The sequence below is a fragment of the Notolepis coatsorum genome, assembly GCF_963971535.1.
Source record: "Notolepis coatsorum genome assembly, chromosome: 15".
Taxonomy (NCBI): domain Eukaryota; kingdom Metazoa; phylum Chordata; class Actinopteri; order Aulopiformes; family Paralepididae; genus Notolepis; species Notolepis coatsorum.
Genome location: NC_140179.1, coordinates 94,614,039 through 94,632,811, shown reverse-complemented (window position 1 = coordinate 94,632,811; position 18,773 = coordinate 94,614,039). Strand labels below are relative to the sequence as shown.

The window sequence follows — 18,773 nt, the reverse complement described above, 5'->3', positions numbered from 1 at the left end:
TTGTTATGAAAATGTGATAGAATCCTATAAAAATGTGGACGCATTTGGTCACCGTGACGTTATCTCCTCCTCTGACTCTGGAGAGAAGAAGACGGTAAGTGCATTTCCCATAATGTCTTGAACCATAACACCGTCTCTTGGAAAGTCTCACCATCCCCCCTTGTAATTAGAATGTTTCCTGCCTACGAGCCAATCACTAGCTTGTCCTGTCCCATCCATCACCAATCAAGAGCAAAAACTCCATCTTGTTCCAAAGGTCTATTGGCAGTATTGAACCAGAGATGGATACCGGTAAGTCATTAGTAAAAACATTGATGCACACACACAAATGACAGATAGATACATAGAGTAGAAGATAGAGATAGATCACACCCTGACAATGGATACTATTGTGTCAAATATATATATATATTAGAGGTGGGCATAGATACATTTTTTTAATCTAGATTAATCTATCTGCAATCCTGGATTTAATCTAGATTAAAATGGCTCAAAAAAAAAAAAAAAACCTGCCGAAGGCATTCAAAATATGTGTGTTCTACCCAAATAATGACCAGAAGTAAGTCCTTACTTTTTCTTTCCTCCTTATGTTTCTCAGGCCAGGTGGCCCATTACACCATGAGCCCATCTCCCGTTTCCAAAATGCATTACAGACTGTTTGAAAAAACTGTTTTGCTATGATAATTGGTAATGAAATATCAAAATAATGTTCAATAAGATGTACTTGTGTTTAATAAGTTGTTTTATTCAGAAGTTAACACAAATAAATAATATTACCAGTACAGTACAGTATCTAGCACACTCTCAGGAGCAAAACAGAAAGAATCATTTCAAACTTGAACTATGTGACATGGCTTGAATCAACTGCTCCAGTGGAGTTGCTCAGTGGCCAATGGTGTCAACTGTGGTTGTACTGGGCAGCTCCCAGGTGTGAATGGAACTGTGTGAATGTGAAGCAGGGCATTCCTGAAAAAGAGCATCTGTGCTCAGCGAACCTACCCTGGGTAAATAAAGTTTTTTTTTTCTTTTTTTTTTTTAAGATTAATGCGTTAATTATATTATCGCGCGATACTAGTATAGCGTTAACGCAGCACGTTAACGCCGTTAACGGCCCAGCTCTAATATATATATATACCTACCAGGGGAGTCATGTGATAACTCCAGGGTTAGAAAAAGAAAAAAAAAATTCAAGGGCTTTTTTTGCTCCCCTTAATTGATTTTCGGGGGCTTTTTTTGTATTTCGGGGGCACAACATTTTTATAATGAAAATTAACATAAAGATTATAAAACATTGTTGACACTTTTTTTACAGTCTTCGTCCCTATGTTTGATAACGTAATGTTAATGTCTCCATATATAGGGCTCTACGCTAACCTTTTTCCCAAGGAGCACATGTGCTCTTAAATAAAATGTTAATAAATTAAATCTAAATACAAATTTAGGAGCACACAGAAATTTAGGAGCACAGTGTCAATTGTTCAAGTAACACACACACACACGATGTGTGACGGCTTGGTTTCATGTTTTGAGGTACCTTCAATTATCTGTAAATAATACATACATACTCTATCTAAATAGATTAAATATGATTGTCCCTGAGGGCAAGTTGTGTTGTTGTCTTGATATATCTACAAATAGCAGACGAATAGCCGAGTATAGGCTCTGGCCAGATCGATCAATGAAATACGTTGCGCGCTCAGCGCTGTGGAATGAAGGAAATGCGCATCGGGATCGGGATCGGATTTGGATGTTATTCTTTGGAGTTGTGTTACAAATGGAACGGTCTTTCCCCGCCGAACACAAGTTACTTAACGTTACACAGGTCGCGCTATGCAGATGCTTAGCTTGCTAACGTTAAGTTACACTATGCATGCTTGATGAAAGCAGAGCTCTCTGTCTGTCTGCGTTCGCACCTCTCAAGTACCTGTAACACGCAGCGGGCCCCGCCTCCCTCCCTCCTTGCATTCCACCCAAAAACTGAATTTCAGTCCAGTTTCTGAACTATTAACAGCGGAGCTGTTTTGTAATCTTCACTCCTCTCGCACACTGCAAGTAAATGATTTTTTCCGGTTCGCACACACACATATTATTAGGGGCAAATACGAGGGAAATGCTCGCACTGTAGAGCATATATATAATTATATATATAATTAGTAAACTGTCTGGGCTTTTCTTGCCCCCCTTAACTGATTTTCGAGGGCATTTGGTCAATTTTCGAGGGCATTTTGCCCCAAGCCCCCGTTAATTTCGAACTCTGGATAGCTCTAAGAACTGCCTGGTTCCAGAAGAGTGTTGCTTATTCTCTGCAGGCTACAAGGCTACCAGGATTCCCTCAAAGTAATTTCACTTATGCAGTTGGTCTTAAATTTGACTGGAGCATAGTATAGCATAATTGGTAACACTTTATAATAACACTCAGTGGGGCGGCGTGGCTCAGGGGTAGAGCGGGGCGTCCAATGATCAAAGGGTTTGTGGTTTGAATCCCGCTCAAGCCCATGTCCATCCCATTGCCGTTGTGTCCTTGGGCAAGACACTTAACCTACTTGCCTCGTATGAATGTGTATGCATGTGAATGAATGTTGGTGGTGGTCGGAGGGGCCGTAGGCGTTGATTATTTGCCACGCTTCCGTGAGTCTGCCTCAGGGCAGCTCTGGCTGCAATTGTAGCTTACCACCACCGGTATGACTGTGTATGAACGAATAATGGACTCTGTGAAGCGCTCTGAGTCAGAGCAACAGTCAGTCAGAGAAGAGCGCTATATAAATCCAATCCATTATTATTATTAAGACCTTTATAAGGTATTTGTAGATAATGAACTAATCATTAACAAACCATTTATATACATTCGTAAATGATTATTAAATCATCTATAGCTATATTTGTATAACATTTACAAATTAGTTCTACATTATTTATAACTAATTATCAACATTGTTTGTACTTGATTTGTTCATCATTAAATAATGTTGTTTAATGTGTAGTAACACATTTGTAGATGCTTTGAAAAATGGATATGAAAAGACAACTATACTGTACCTCCATTTATTTGTTCATGTTCAACAAATGATTTGTTAAGATATTCATAAAACATCTATAAATCATTTGCAGATGCTATTGTGTGCCCTAATTTGAAGTGAAGCCTATTCATCATTAACAAATGTCTAATAGTTTGTTTATTTGTGGACTTTTATGAATACACACGAAGCAATTACCAGACTTGTCTTTTCATGTTTAACAAATGATTTGTTAAGACATTCATAAAACATCTATAAATCATTTGCAGATGCTATTGTGTGCCCTAATCTGAAGTGAAGCCTATTCATCATTAACAAATGTCTAATACAGTTAATTATTTGTTTACTTTTTCATCACCTGTTACAAATGTTGTAGACAGCTTTCGGATACACCCTTCTTTGTGACATCAAACAGTGACAGAATTAGGACTATAGATAAATGCAATTTTATTAACATATAAAATACATGTGCATAACATATAGTGTAACATGGGGGGCACTAGGACCCAGGAGTACCCTGGCCAGGTATTGCCAGAGTATGTAGAGGAAGTATCACGTGAGTGAGACTTGACTTCACCTGTGTTGCCGTCTGTTGAATGGAAGCACGATACATTAGCAGAGCCAAGTTATTCGTGCTGCCCCACGCTTTTAAGGTATGAGCAGGCTAAACACCTTTTTTGTTGGTAAATCTATTCCATAATTTCCGACCTTATATGTTGTGTAGACGTACTTGATGCGGTGGGCGCTAACGTTACATTTGAATGATGTGTTTCTTCCTAATGTGTGCTCAGTATATTGCGGTATGTGATGATGACACAAGGGTAATAATTATTTGTATTTTCAGGCTGTATCGGCGCCTATACAGCCTGAAAATACAAATAATTCAAACTCGAATAACTTGGCTCTGCTAATGTATCGTGCTTCCATTCAACAGACGGCAACACATGTGAAGTCAAGTCTCACTCGCGTGATACTTCCTCTACATACTCTGGCAATACCTGGCCAGGGTACTCCTGGGTCCTAGTCCCCCCCCCCACGTTACACTATATGTTATGCACATGTATTTTATATGTTAATAAAATTGCATTTATCTATAGTCCTAATTCTGTCACTGTTTGATGTCACAAAGAAGGGTGTATCCGAAAGCTGTCTACAACATTTGTCACAGGCGATGAAAAAGTAAACAAATAATTAACTGTATTAGACATTTATTAATAATCACTTCAGATTAGGGCACACAATAGCATCTGCAAATGATTTATAGGTGTTTTATGAATATCTTAACAAATCATTTGTTGAACATGAACAAATAAATGGAGGTACAGTACAGTATAGTTGTTTTCATATACATTTTTCAAAGCATCTACAAATGTGTTACTACACATTAAACAACATTATTTAATGATGAACAAATCAAGTACAAACAATGTTGATAATGAGTTATAAATAATGTAGAACTAATTTGTAAATGGTATACAAATATAGTTATAAATTATTTAATAATAATTTATGAATGTATATAAATGATTCGTTCATGATTAGTTCATTATCTACAAATACCTTATAAAGGTCTTATAACTGAGTGTTATTAAAAAGTGTTACCGCATAAGGGACAAAAACAAGAAAAAGAAAGGCCATAGACCAGTGCACTTCCGCGTTACATTGAGCTCATGGGGGAGAGAGCGGGGGGAGAAAATGAATGAATGTGGATGAGAGCCTTGACATTAAGTGGTTGTAGCTACGGCTGTGGGGGGGTGCGGGAGACATGATCCAATAGACTTGTATACGCCTGAGTCTCCTGAACACGGCGCGACCAATCCCAACTCGATCGGCACTTTCTCGGCCGAGCTATAGTTGCTTTTTCGCACCTACTCCCGAACTACGCATGCGCAGATTGATGAACCTAGACTCCGTGGACAATCTGCACATGCATAGTTTGGGAGTAGGTGCGGAAAAGTGACTATATAGCTCGGCAGAGAAAGTGCCGAGCGACATGGAATTGGTCTCTCCGTGTTCAGGAGACTCAGGCGTATACAAATATATTGGATCATGTCTCCAGCGCCCCCACAGCCGTAGCTACAACCACTTAATGTCAAGGCTCTCATCCACATTCATTACATTAACATTTTACATTTAGTCATTTAGCTGACGCTTTTATCCAAAGCGACTTACAAGTTCTGTACGACAAGCCATCAGGAAGGGCACAACTCTATCAGCTGAGCAACAATGTTCATCAAAGTGTTGAGTGCTACAGTGTAGGTTAGTTTATTAGGACAAGTGCATGACAGTACGGTTAGTTAGGGTTAGATTTTTTTTTTATAGTTTTTTTTTTAATTCAGATAATGGTTGAAGAAGTGCGTCTTTAGTCGACGGCGAAAGATTGGACGTGATTCGGCTGTCCTAACTGGGGTGGGTAGTTCATTCCACCATTGTGGGGCAAGGACTGAGAATAGGCGACTTCTCTTTGATGACCCTCCCGGAGCTTGGATAGGAGTAGGTCTGAGGCGGCCAGAAGATGCAGAGCGTAGGGGTCTTGAGGGTGTGTAGTTAGAGACCATTGACCGGAGGTAGGCGGGAGCGGTTCCCTTTGCCGCACGGTATGCTAGGTCGAGGGCCTTGAAGCGGATTCGTGCAGCAATGGGGAGCCAGTGCAGGTCCCTAAGAAGTGGGGTGACATGGGCCGACTTCGGTAGGTTTGAGATCAGGCGGGCCGCTGCGTTCTGAATGAGTTGAAGAGGCTTAGTGGCAGTGGCCGGGAGGCCAGCGAGCAGTGCATTGCAGTAGTCGAGGCGGGAGATGACTGTTGATTGGACGAGGAGTTGGGTGGCTTCTTTTGTCAGGAAGGGGCGGATCCTTCTGACGTTGCTCAGGAGGAATCGGCAGGTTCTGGTCATCGCTGCGATGTGAGCAGAGAAGTTCAACTGGTCGTCGAGGACAACACCAAGGTTCTTGGCGGTCGGGGACGCAGTCACAGCTGCATTCTCGACTGTGATTGAAAGGTCGGTTAGGGGGGAGGATTTGGCCGGCAGGTGGAGTAATTCTGTTTTGCTTAGGTTCAGTTTGAGGTGGTTGGACGTCATCCAGGCGGAGATGTCGGACAGACAGGCCGAGATCCGCTCAGAGACGTGGATATCTGAGGGAGGGAAGGAGAGGAAGAGTTGAGTATCGTCGGCATAACAATGGTAGGAGAACCCATGAGACGTGATAATGTTACCCAGTGATTTAGTGTAGAGGGAGAAGAGAAGGGGTCCTAAAACCGAGCCCTGGGGGACACCCGTCCGCAGGGGGCGGGTGGCCGACAGGGTCCCTCTCCATGACACTTGGTAGGAGCGGTCATTGAGGTATGATGACAGCCATGTCAGCGCAGAGCCAGCCACTCCCATTCCTGCGAGGGCCGCAAGGAGGATCTGGTGGTTGACTGTGTCGAAGGCTGCAGATAGATCTAGGAGAATCAGGACAGAGGAGAGGCCTTTCGCTTTTGCTAAGTGAAGTGCCTCTGTGACCGCAATGAGGGCTGTCTCTGTGGAGTGACCAGTCCTGAAGCCTGACTGATTAGGGTCTAGGAGGTCATTCTGTAAGAGATAAGCAGTAAGTTGGTTGGATACAGCACGTTCAAGTGTTTTAGAAAGGAAGGAGAGAAGAGAGACAGGACGGTAGTTGCCTATGACGGTAGGGTTCAGGGTTGTTTTTTTTATGAGCGGCGTGACTCTGGCTTGTTTTAGGGAGGTGGGGACCACCCCCGAGTTGAGTGAGGAGTTGATGGTTGCAGTTAGGAATGGGAGGATGTCTGGTGCTATGGTCATTAATAAGTATATGGGTGGTGTGATGGTCCCAGCTCAGTTTTTATTTTTTTATTTTTGATCCACTTTTTCTCCCATTTTCTATTTTTCTCCCATCCCAATTTCGTATCATCCAATTCAACCCTCCCCTGTCTCGAACGCTGTTTCTTGCCTCCCACAAGCCGGCTGCAATGTGGACTAAGTCATACATAGCACGAGTCCCCTCCGATACTCGAGGTAATAGCAGTCGCATCTTTTCACCTGCGCGTCTCGATCTTTCAGCGTCAGGGGTCTGCGCTTTGGAGGGGCGCCGCCCCCATCGCTTCCTGATTCTACTGCGCAGGCGCACCAACTGACCTGTAGGAGTCGCTGTCCACAACGCCCGATCCCCACCCATCAGTTTCCCACCCCCTAATACTGCCAATGTGTATTAGTACGGACGACCAGCTAAACTGAAAGCAATGTGGAGCGCTGGGCTCGAACAGGCGAACCCAGCGTCTCCAGTATTCGTGGTGAGCGCCTTGCCCACTGCACCACGTAGCCGCCCAGCTCAGTTTATTGTTGATGTGTGTTCCTAGGAATTTGAATGTGTCTGTGGCAGAAATGGGTTGGTTGTTAATGAGCATGGGTGTTTTAGTGGGTATTTTTTTAGTAGTACTAAATAGTACATGATAGTACATCATACGTTGTAGTCCTTGCAGGATTTGGTGGTTAAGAGTCAGAAGCACTATGAAGTGGACAGTTCATATCATCTGCCCCGTGTGGAGGGTCCTGTAAAAAACCCTGTGATAGAGTCTACTGGTGGATCAGCGGATAAAGGCTCATACCATGCACAGTGCTCACAAGTGCAGCTATTTACATTTACATTACATTTAGTAATTTAGCTGACACTTTTATCCATAGGGGTACAACTCTGGCAGCTACGGGTATGTGGTATTGTTCATCAAACAGTGCTGAACTTGAATGCTACACACTGAGTGCATAGTAGTATAGACATATTAGCATAGTAGCCTAGATCAGTGGTTCCCAAAGTCGGGGTCGCGACCCAAAGGTGGGCCGCGAGCAGCCACGGGAGGGCCGCGAGATGATTTCCAAAAAGAAATTAAAAAAAATGTTTTTATTTTTTTTGTCAGGCCACTGATCTTAGAATCAGGCCAGGACAGTGTTTCTAGTTGTATTCTAAAATTCTATTCTATTGTATTCTAAAATGTGACTATATGGTTTTATATTAACTTAATAAATAAACAAAAACGAAAAATCTACTTATTTCAACGAACATTTCAAACTAAATAACAGATTATGCACATAAAACGCTGAAAACAACCGAAGCAACAATAGTATGTTAATGAGGCTATTATTATTATCATTATTATTTTGCAACAAGTTAGCCCTCTCATAAATAGCACATATAAATGAATAACTAACTTGAACTAACTTAATAGGATTGAAGTGATATTTGGCTTAAAAGATCGGTCGACTGGCAAAAAAAAAAAAAAAAAAGCCTGACGATGTGCATTGCGCCGCGGCTCTCTGACGCCTTATTTTCTGGGTCCCGGCCTGAAAAGTTTGGGAACCCCAGGCCTAGATACTAGTAGTATAGGCATAATACATAGTAGATAGTAGTATAGACATAGTAACGAAGTACATAATAGTAAAATATTGTAAGAAGGTTTGTTTATTATTCTTCAGTAGATAGACTATAGATTTTATTTATTTCAGATATTGATGTGAAAGTGTGTTTTTAGTCGACGGTGGACAATTGGGTGGGTTTCGGCTGTCCTGATTCAATATGTCTGTTTCAATCCAGCTGCCCAAGAGAAAACTAAATACTAAAGGTTATTTTTCTTACACACAGATTTACCAGGCATACTGTAGTGATAGGCTACACCATAGTATTTATGTGGTGGAATATTGTAGAAATGTATGGTGAATTATAAAGTATAAAGTACACCATTATTTCTATAGTGACAGCTCACTATAGTATTTATATTGGTGTATGTAAGAAGAAAATACAGGAATGTTTTATGTTTGTTTCCCCATAATGTATGGGTGATGACCGACATGTCACCCCCTTCTCTTTCTCAAGTACAAAACACATTAGGTATATTGTATCCGATATAGCTAGAATTTTATTTCCATCAAGTTTCAAGTTCAAGTTTCAAGTTTCTTTATTAGTTGTCATACAGAAGTACAGAATACTTTTATACAAAATGCTTCTTTCTGTTTCGCTCCAGAGACTGTGCTAGGCAAAAATAGATAATAAAATAAGTATAGCAAGTATAAAATAGAAGTCAAGTACGTAGACAAAAATGTTCAGTATATACATATATACAATGCTCTATGTAGAGTAGAAGTAACTGAGTTACCATACAATATACTATACAGTGCAAAGCAGAAGTGGGATGAGGTACAATTTAGGTACAATATAATTTACAGTAAGGTGTAATGAGGTATGGGTTGTAGTGCAAATTCTTTACCGATAAATATAAAGTGTGCTTAGGTGTACTAAAGTGGTTAAAGTGGGTGCTGCAGTGAGTTGTATGTTTAAAGTGAGTGTGTGCGTGTGGATGTGTGTGCTGTGAGTGCATTTGATGGTTGTTACATAGTGTTATTGTTCGTTGAGCATCCTGATGGCCTGGGGATAGAAGCTTCTTCTGAGTCTCTCTGTGCTTGCCATGAGACTCCGGTATCGCTTGCCTGACCGCAGCAGTTCAAAGAGGCAGTTGTTTGGGTGGCTCGAGTCTTTGATAATTCTCTTAGCCTTGCCCATGCACCGCTTGTTGTAAATGCCCGGGAGAGTGGGAAACCCCCCTCCAATTGTGCATTCGGCTGAGCGGGCCACTCTCTGTAGTCTGCTACGGTCTTGTGTGGTGCTATTCCCAAACCAGGAGGTGATATTCCCAGTCAGGATGCTCTCTACTGTGCATGAGTAGAAGTTCTTAAGGATCTTCTGACTGACTTGGAACTTCCTTAGGCGCTTGAGGAAGTAGAGGCGTTGTCGTGCCTTCTTCACAACACTGTCAATGTGTGTGGTCCATGTCAAGTCCTCGGATATGTGGACTCCGAGGTACTTGAAACTGTTCACTCTCTCAACCGGTGCCCCGTCGATGCTGAGGGGGCTGTAGTTCCTGACCCCCGACCTCCTAAAGTCCACAATCATCTCCTTTGTTTTGCTGACGTTCAGGGAGAGGCTGTTCTCTTGACACCATCCCGCTAGAACCTTGACCTCCTCCAGGTAGGCCCTCTCGTCGTTTGCAGAGATCAGGCCCACCACTACTGTGTCGTCAGCAAATTTGATGATTGTGTTGTTGTTCCGCTGTGCCACACAGTCATGTGTGTGCAGGGAGTAGAGGAGGGGACTCAGCACACAGCCCTGGGGGGCCCCTATCTTCAGTCTTTGTGTACTGTCACTATCCATTGTGCATTTTGTAATAAAACTGAAAATGTCATAAAATCGGATGCTGGTGAGCAGGCTTTTCTCATATATTCTGCTGAGATTCATCACTCCCTTTGTTTGGCACCCTGGGGCCTTGCATGCTACACTCTGTGCTGCTGTGCTGTTACTTGTATGGTGTCAATATTGTGCCCTTATGGCTTTGTAGGGTGTCATCATTCTTACTGTCAATCACGCCCATGGGATACAGTTGGAAACGGTTTAGCTAAAACTGGCAGATGTGCAGAAATGTAGTGTTGATTAATGATCTTTGTCCTTGATAGTAATAATAGGCCACTACACTACTATCACCACAGAGAGTAATAATAGAGTAAAAACCAGAGCGTGCAGGCCACTACACTACTATCACCTATAGGGCTGACCCCTATTAGTCGATTAGTCGACTAATCGGTCGAAAGGAGCCGTAGTCGACTGGCCAACATCTTAGTCGAATATATATAAAAATAAAATAAAAATAATATATATATATATTTTTTTATCATTCTTTCCAAAAGAAAAGAGGCCTAGAAGCGTGGCTAACGCTAATGGCACGCATACCAGAGGCTAACTGCCTACGAAAACAGGCACAGAGGCACTGAAAGAGGATTTCACCCATCTGATGAACACACTAGACTAGACAAATATCAAGATATATCCATCAGTGGACCAATTGCATGCTTTTGCAGAGGACAAGAAGCCTTCAGTCGACTCCTTCAGACATTAGGCACCCCACCCCCCACAGCCCAAATTGAATGATAAAAAAGAAAAGAAAAAAAAAGAAAAAATTTGAAATATTATATGTTTTTTTTTACCAATAGTCGACTAATGGCAAATTTTGGCCAATCATAGTCGACCATCCAAATCCTTAGTCGGGGACAGCCCTACTATCACCACAGAGAGTAGTGGAGGCGGCACAGCACATCACCGGTGACAGATTCCTGGCCATCCAGGACATCTTCAAGGACCGCAGCCGCCCAGCACACAGCCTGTTCTCCCTGTTACCATCTGGCAGATGCTACAGTAGCAGGGCGGCACGTACAGTACCACCAGACTCAAGGACCGCTTTTACCACCAGGCCATCAGGTGTCTGAACTCATGAACCTAAAATATTCCACTTTGCATATCTGCTTACCTGCTGTCTACACTGTTTACATTTGATTTTTGTCTACTGCTGAGCTGACCTTGAACTTGAAACACAAACTTGAGGTAATAATGTGTGATAATAAGGGTACAGGTGTAATAACACTGACGTACATAAGGTCCAGTTCTAGGCAGCTTGTGAGCCCAACATAAATCCAATACTGTAGTACCCACATAATTTGTGATAAGCTGTGACTAATTTGTCTAAAGGAAACCGCCCATTCCTGCACTTCTTGGTGCCTTGATGTATGCTTCAACACAAGCACCCTGTAGACACATTTCTGTAGAGAGGATCACTATAGTTAACTGTGTGTGTTGAGGGGGCATCTGGGTAGTGTAGAGGTCTAAGCACTTGCTTACCCGGGTTCAATTCCCAGCAGCGGTGCCTCCGGCTTGGTCAATCGTCCCTACAAACACAATTGTCAGTGTCCACGAGTGGGAAGCCAGCGGAGTAGGGAGTCCTGGCTGGTCATTGCAAAAGTGACTACTTCAGCACCCGTTCAGCAGGGAGGGGATCTGGGGGCGATAGCGTTATGCTCTCTCAGTGAAACTTCCAGAAAACTTTGGAGGAGGCATGTGGTGGTAGTCTACACACCCTCTCCAGACTGACAGTCTGACAGGCAACAACCAGGAAGGGAATTGGCATAACGACTAAATTGGGAAGAAGTTGTAGACCCAGGCTTTGATTGATTGATTGATTTGATTGAAACTGGATATGTACACAAAAGGCTTGTTTCAGACCAGTTATGGCTTTTCAAAGTTTGCCATTTTAACCTTTGATTATTGTGCCAACATCTGCCCAACTGCATGGTGTGATATTTGTTATCAACGCATTGCACCCCCATATCTATCATTATGGCACATTTTTTTTTGTTTCTATCATGTCATTTCTGTCACAGTGAACAAAGGATTAAAAAATAATAATTTGGGACAGAGGGACGGACTCAAAGACCATTGTTTACTATAGCTGCCGGTTTTAGCTAAAAAGTTCACACACTGAAAGACTCTTGTTCTGTTCCTTCATTGCTCCATCATCGGGCAGACGTGGTGTATCAAGCACAGTGCTGCTCTTAGACTGAAAAGAAGCACTACTCTGAGATCTAAACATCACTTGTGCCAGATGGAGCAATACAATAATTGAACAGGAGCCGTTCAGTGTGATGACTTTCGCTTCATCCACTGATAACACGGAGGCACAATCCCCTTTAGTTTTCCCCTCTAATCTTGCCCCTGTCGGATCAATAGGATACGTTATCACTCTGGACCAGAGTGGTCTATTTTACCAACGAGTAGCCTGGATACCATCTGCCACTGTTAACATTCAAATAACTTTGTAAACCACCTGCCTTAAAACTCTATATTTTGAGTGGAATATAATGGCTGAAGCAATAGATCAAATCCCTCCTCCTAAGATATTGCTGTGTGAGTTATAGCTTGCTGGGCTAAAGCTATACATTACAATACACATTACACACACATGTATATTCCACTCCTCAGAAACAGCTCTGATCATGTCCCCTTAAGCAACGCATATGAACCCCAAACTACTCCAGCAGAGTTGGACAGTACACGACTGCGCCCTTCAAAGGATAGATCTCTTTGAATACATTGGTGTGTCTCGTTAGCGTTCAGTGTATGATATCACGTTGTTATCTTCAATGTTCTTGTGTTGAACACACATAATAACGTTATCATTGTTGTTGTCCTGCTGTAGTGAAAGACAGAGATAGACGGAGAGGGAGAGAGAAACGTCCATCAGACATGACAAGACTTAATGTGTGTGTGTGTGCAGGGACGTGCACAAGACTTTAGAAAGGCAGGTGCCTGAAATCATAAAAGGGCATTAATTAGTAAATGTAATGCGAGCGCGCACAGCGCGCGAGCCCGATTTTTGGGGTTAATACAAGTATATCATGGTACATTCAGTTTCACCGATAGATGTCACCAAAACTACATAGTGTCCCTTTAATAACACAATATGCGCTCCAGACCAACAGCTGCGAGAGAGAGAGAGAGAGAGAGAGAGAGAGAGAGAGAGAGAGAGAGAGAGAGAGAGAGAGAGAGAGAGAGAGAGAGAGAGAGAGAGAGAGTATGCTGCATGCTTTTCCTGCACTAGCAGCAGCAGACAGGGAGGGGCTGGCGACGTGTTTCACGAAAATATACAGTGCACTGCAAACCCGACATTTTATTTTGTTGGGCAAATACCTTACCTGATGTGTACTCTTGCTTTGTTTTAGTTGAAATAGTAACTGTAAAAAAAGAGGTCTCGACTCGAGTGTGAGGGCACTGTGAGCTCAACAACAGCTGGATATCAATGTCCTGTTCAGTGCACTGCTGGCCCTGCGCGGTTTACATGTTGGCTGGAAGGACCTATTATTTACGAGAGGGGTGGCATTTCTCTCTCTTTCTTTACCTAATATTTAGATTCTATCGTGACATCTTTCATTTGGAAGGGCAGGGCAGTATATATATATATGTACAACTGTAAAAAAAAAAAAAAAAAAAAAAATGGCATAAAAAGGGCACTTTCTAATGAGAAATGAAAAAGGCAGGTGCCCGGGCACCCCTTCACCCCTATGTATGCACGTGCCTGTGTGTGTGCGTGTGTGTGTGCGTGTGTGTGTGTGTGTGTGTGTGTGTGTGCGTGTGTTTGAAAGCATCTTTCTGTACATCACATGACAAGTCTGTGTCTTTGTGTGTGTGTCCCTTCCTTCTTTATTGATTGTAAAGCACAACAGCTGGAACACGACTACCACTAAGTCACTGCTACGCCAGACGCTTATATATTAAAGGCAGCCCAAGAGTGCTTCCGCGTTTCCTCTGATTGGCCATGACGCCCACGTGACAGCACGCCTAGCACACCCCCGCGGCAGAGTGGCAGCGGCGCATAGGTTGCCGCGGCATTATGCATTCGTAATCCCCCCTGTTTTAACATCAACGGTTAGCTCAACTCGTTCCTCAGCTTGCTGTGGTGACAAGTTCCAATCACTTCAATTTTTTTTTTATTTTATTTTTTTTACGTTTAATTAATTTATCGCCTCTCTATATAAACGTAACTAGCGTCTGTCTTTCTTTCGCCGGTTAAGTTTAGGCATTCTTTCGGAGTTGGTTAAGGTTAGGGTTAAGTTTAGGCATTCTTTCGGAGTTGGTTAAGGTTAGAGTTTGTCTTAGAGCATGGCAATAGAATGCCTGTCTTTCTTTCGCCGGTTAAGTTTAGGCATTCTTTCGGAGTCGGTTAAGGTTAGGGTTAAGTTTAGGCATTCTTTCGGAGTTGGTTAAGGTTAGAGTTTGTCGCAGAGCATGGCAATATAATGCCTGTCTTTCTTTCGCCGGAGCAGCAGCCTATTTCCGCTCTGCCGCGGTCACATGGGCGTCGTGGCCAATCAGAGAAACGCGGAAGCACTCTTGGGCTGCCTTTAATATAGACACCTCCCAGACACATCAATCTGACTTCTAACACGGATAGCAAAAGTCCCCTAGAGAGAGGGAGAGAGGTTGTGTTTATATGAGGTCAGTCCATTTGGAGTAAGAGAAGATTAGTCTTATTATGTAGTCACCCTTTTGGCCATGGATCTCTAACCCCTACCTCTCTCTTTCTCTCTCTCTCTCACATACACACTCACTCATTCTGCGAGGCTCCCATCTCTTGATCATGCCATCCCACCAATAAACACAAATAAAAACAGTTTTGTTGATGGTGTTACTGCCACGCTGTCACTGCCCCCTAGTGCCTCGGATGTGGATTGCATCATCTGTTTTTATTAACAGTCACCATACATACACACACATAAGACATATTATGTCTTGCATATAGCTCGGGCATTTCCTTCATAGGGGTCAGAGACAGGGTAGCATGTAGGTATTTGGTGCATTTGACTTTGGTGGTTACATACCAGTCTCTCCATCTAGAATGATTGATTGATTGATTGATTGATTGCACATTTTATTAACAGAATACACACAATTGTTAAGGGTGTGCAGACCAGAGAAAGACTTTCGTCTGGTTTACATCAGGGTCCCCCATTTTCAATTAATCATAACATATATGACATACAGGTAGACAGTACTGTTACATCTAGACATTTATGACATACCAGATCTACAAATATACAGTACTGTTTATGAGTTAAAAAAAATAGTCTAAAAAGAGAGTATTTGAGGGGGAAGAAACTGTACATTGGAGGTGGATGAGGTTGGGTAGGTGGGGTGGGAATAGGATGACATCCTGGAATTATGCTGTGGTAAAATAAAAGGTAAATATAATAGCAGCAATGGCTTTAACTAAAACAAATAGCCCATACAACGAATAGTAGCCTAGCCTAACACTAGTATGCAGACTCAGTCTTGTACAAAGTGTAGCTGGTTTTCATATCATGATATAATTCTCTGGTGGACTTAAAAAAACCTTGACTTAAATGATCTGGTAGACATTAGACTTGACGCATATGGCCACTATCATTTTGTGAATTATAGTGGGACATTGTCAATAAATCATACATTATGTTTGAAAAAAGGTGGACTGTGACTGTGAGACAAACTTATTTTCAAATTTGATTAATAGGACTGAGATCTTCGCGGGCGCGCCGCCGCTGGGTAGGGTATATCTGCAGAGCCGCAAGCCCAACGTCTGGGCGGGGCTTCGTAGCTGCTTGGACTACTGTCGGTTTGAGACGTTGGGCTTGCGGCTCTGCAGATATACCCCATTGCCGCCGCTCGACTCGCGCGCGCCTGACTGTTTACACTCTGATCGACCCAACATGGCCGCCATCATCACACTCCCTGAAGCCAGCTCCAGCTAGATAATCATCACATGTATTCATTTTAATAAACAACTGAATTCACAAAGCCGTTCGCTGACGGTGACCATTATTGCAGTCGCTTGCTTTCTCCCCCCCCACACCTGTTTCGTTCGCCAGTGAGTTAGCAAGCTATTCGGCTCTTCTTTTTAGCGTCGCTTGCTAGTTAGCGATAGCGAGCGAGCTAACTTTCCTATTGGGGAACAATGACAGCGACTTCAGCGGGTGGCGGCGGCGGCGGCTCCTGTCTCACCGCCAGAGGACTGGACATCAGCCTGGCTGCGCTGCAGAGACAAGACCCCTACATCAACAACATCGTGGACGTGGCCAGCCAGGTGGCCCTGTACACGTTCAACAACAGGACCAACGAGTGGGTGAGTTTCAATTCACAAGGGGTTTCGTTTCAGTTCAGCCACCAGTGCCACCATGGCATGGCTCCATGATGATGAGCAGCAGACCGTTAGCTTAGCGTCGCCATGCCTCTGACACAGTTCTCACTGCATTGATTGATTGATTGATTGATTGAAAACTTTATTAACAGATTGCAGAATGGGTACAGTAATTTAAGTTTACAGTTAAGGGGATGCAGACCAGAGAAAGACTTTCGTCTTGTTTACATGATCAGGGTCCCCCATTTTCAATTAATATATGACATACAGATAGACAGTACTGCTACATCTATACATTTATGACATACCAGATTTGCAAATACAGTACTGTTTGTGATACAAAAAGAGTCCAGAAAAGAGTGTATATACATTTGACGTAGACACTGTACAGTGGGCTCACTTTCTCACTGCAGCCAAGTTCAACTGGTTTCAAAGTCAGTGTATAATGTCAAAAGTAAAAACGCACTGGAACAAAATAAATCTCCTGGGTTTTGTGTCAAGGTGGTACTGGGACGCCAGGAAAAATGCACATTGCACATAGTCATTCATAGGAGAGATCGATGATGATGATGAGATTATGATGAGTTGAAAATGGGGGACCCTGATGTAAACAAGACGAAAGTCTTTCTCTGGTCTGCATCCCCTTAACAATTGTGTGTATTGAGCCGTACTGTATTGTACCCATTCTGCAATCTGCTAATACACTTTTCAATCAATCAATCAATCGATTCCAGAGAGGCTGATGAATAAAATACTCACGGTATTGGTAGTAATAATAACCATATAATTCGCCTATATAATATCTCTGGTAGTAACATTCCAGTGCTGCAAGGTCCAGCGCCACACACTCAAGCAAACCAGAGTCAACTGTCTGCAACCATCATGATTTAAAACAGATATGCATGTAAATACTGAGTTAAGATACTGTCTGTATTAGTTTACAAAGAACTAAACGGTTATAAATACATTTTAATTTTACTTTGTTTGTTTGTTTGTTTTAGGAGAAGACTGAGGTGGAGGGAACCCTGTTTGTCTACACAAGGTACCGTATGGCAGGGGGATTATAATAAGTTAATAATAACACACAAACGTTTACATTCTGTTACATGTGTGTCAAATTTATCCCCCTCATTACTTTCAAGGACTCTATCGCAGAGTTGTTTACACACACCTGCAACTGTCACCCAGCCTTTTAACTGTAATTTGACTGCTATTCTTCATGTATTTACGTACTGTGTAATTGTATTGATTGTTTGTTTGATGTGTGTTTTAATTATTTCCCTTACCTCCGTCACGTATGTATCATCTGTCTCTTTTCTATTTTATTTTATTTATTTTCTTGTCCCCTTTCTCTTGTTACCCTTCGAGAGGACCTTTTGTCCTCTCACCAGGACGGCATTGTAAATAAATAATAATTTGTTCAATTGACCTGCCTGGTTAAATTAAGATTAAAGAAAGAAATAATGTGCCACCCGCACACTAAGATCCCGTTCATAAAGTATTTCCGAGTTGCTGCATGTAGGAAAAGCACCAAAATATAATTTATTTTTCTTCTGCTCCCGATACCGAGTCTCAGTCCTAAGCTATGAACATGGGCTGATACCGCATACAGAACTGTATAGACTTAGACCAGGGGTTCTCAAACTTTTTTATACCACAACCCCATTTTTTTTTAGGATATTCTTTTTTGGCGACCCCACACTTAATGTATTGCCTAATTTCAACGTGGAATTAAGCAATATAAAAATAAAAGCACACTTGATCATGCATATTTATTAGACAAATCTATTACAGCACTATGTTATCGATACACATTTATAAAACGAGCCATATTTAGCCCAAATATATTGCCAGAACATACATTTTTATTTAATTAAAAAAATAAATGTACTTGCCAATGCGTCACCCCACTGTCACCGACCCACGACCCCACTTTGGGTCGCGACCCGTAGTTTGAGAACCGCTGACTTAGACCATTAGGGTCGGATCACTTCCATCTAATTGGTGTAGTGTTGTACGTGCTTCAGCCTGTTCCTATGGAGGATATGGCTGTAATTGGCTTAGCTTATGCTGTAGTCAGTAAAGCTAAAGTCAGTCTAACAACATCCTCACCGACCGCACTTCACATGTCACTGCACAGTCCACTGCCCTCACCTGGCTGTATTGGTCAGACATTTGTATTCAGATTTTAAGTCTTTATTTGAGCTAGACAATCAATCATT

General features: G+C 42.4%; 1 protein-coding gene across 2 annotated transcripts in view; it reads left to right on the top strand.

Annotated features, from left to right (window-relative positions):
• The first annotated feature begins 16,156 nt into the window (after positions 1 to 16,156).
• Positions 16,157 to 18,773, top strand: part of dcp1b (decapping mRNA 1B) — an 81,128-nt gene continuing 78,511 nt past the window's right edge. For both annotated transcript variants that reach the window (XR_014620558.1, XM_084330435.1), the window contains exons 1-2: positions 16,157 to 16,536; positions 17,553 to 17,593. Coding sequence is in view for 1 of the 2 variants with exons in the window: in XM_084330435.1 (XP_084186561.1) it covers positions 16,369 to 16,536; positions 17,553 to 17,593 (209 nt within the window). In the remaining variant the exon portion in view is untranslated. The remainder of the gene's footprint in view (positions 16,537 to 17,552; positions 17,594 to 18,773) is intronic.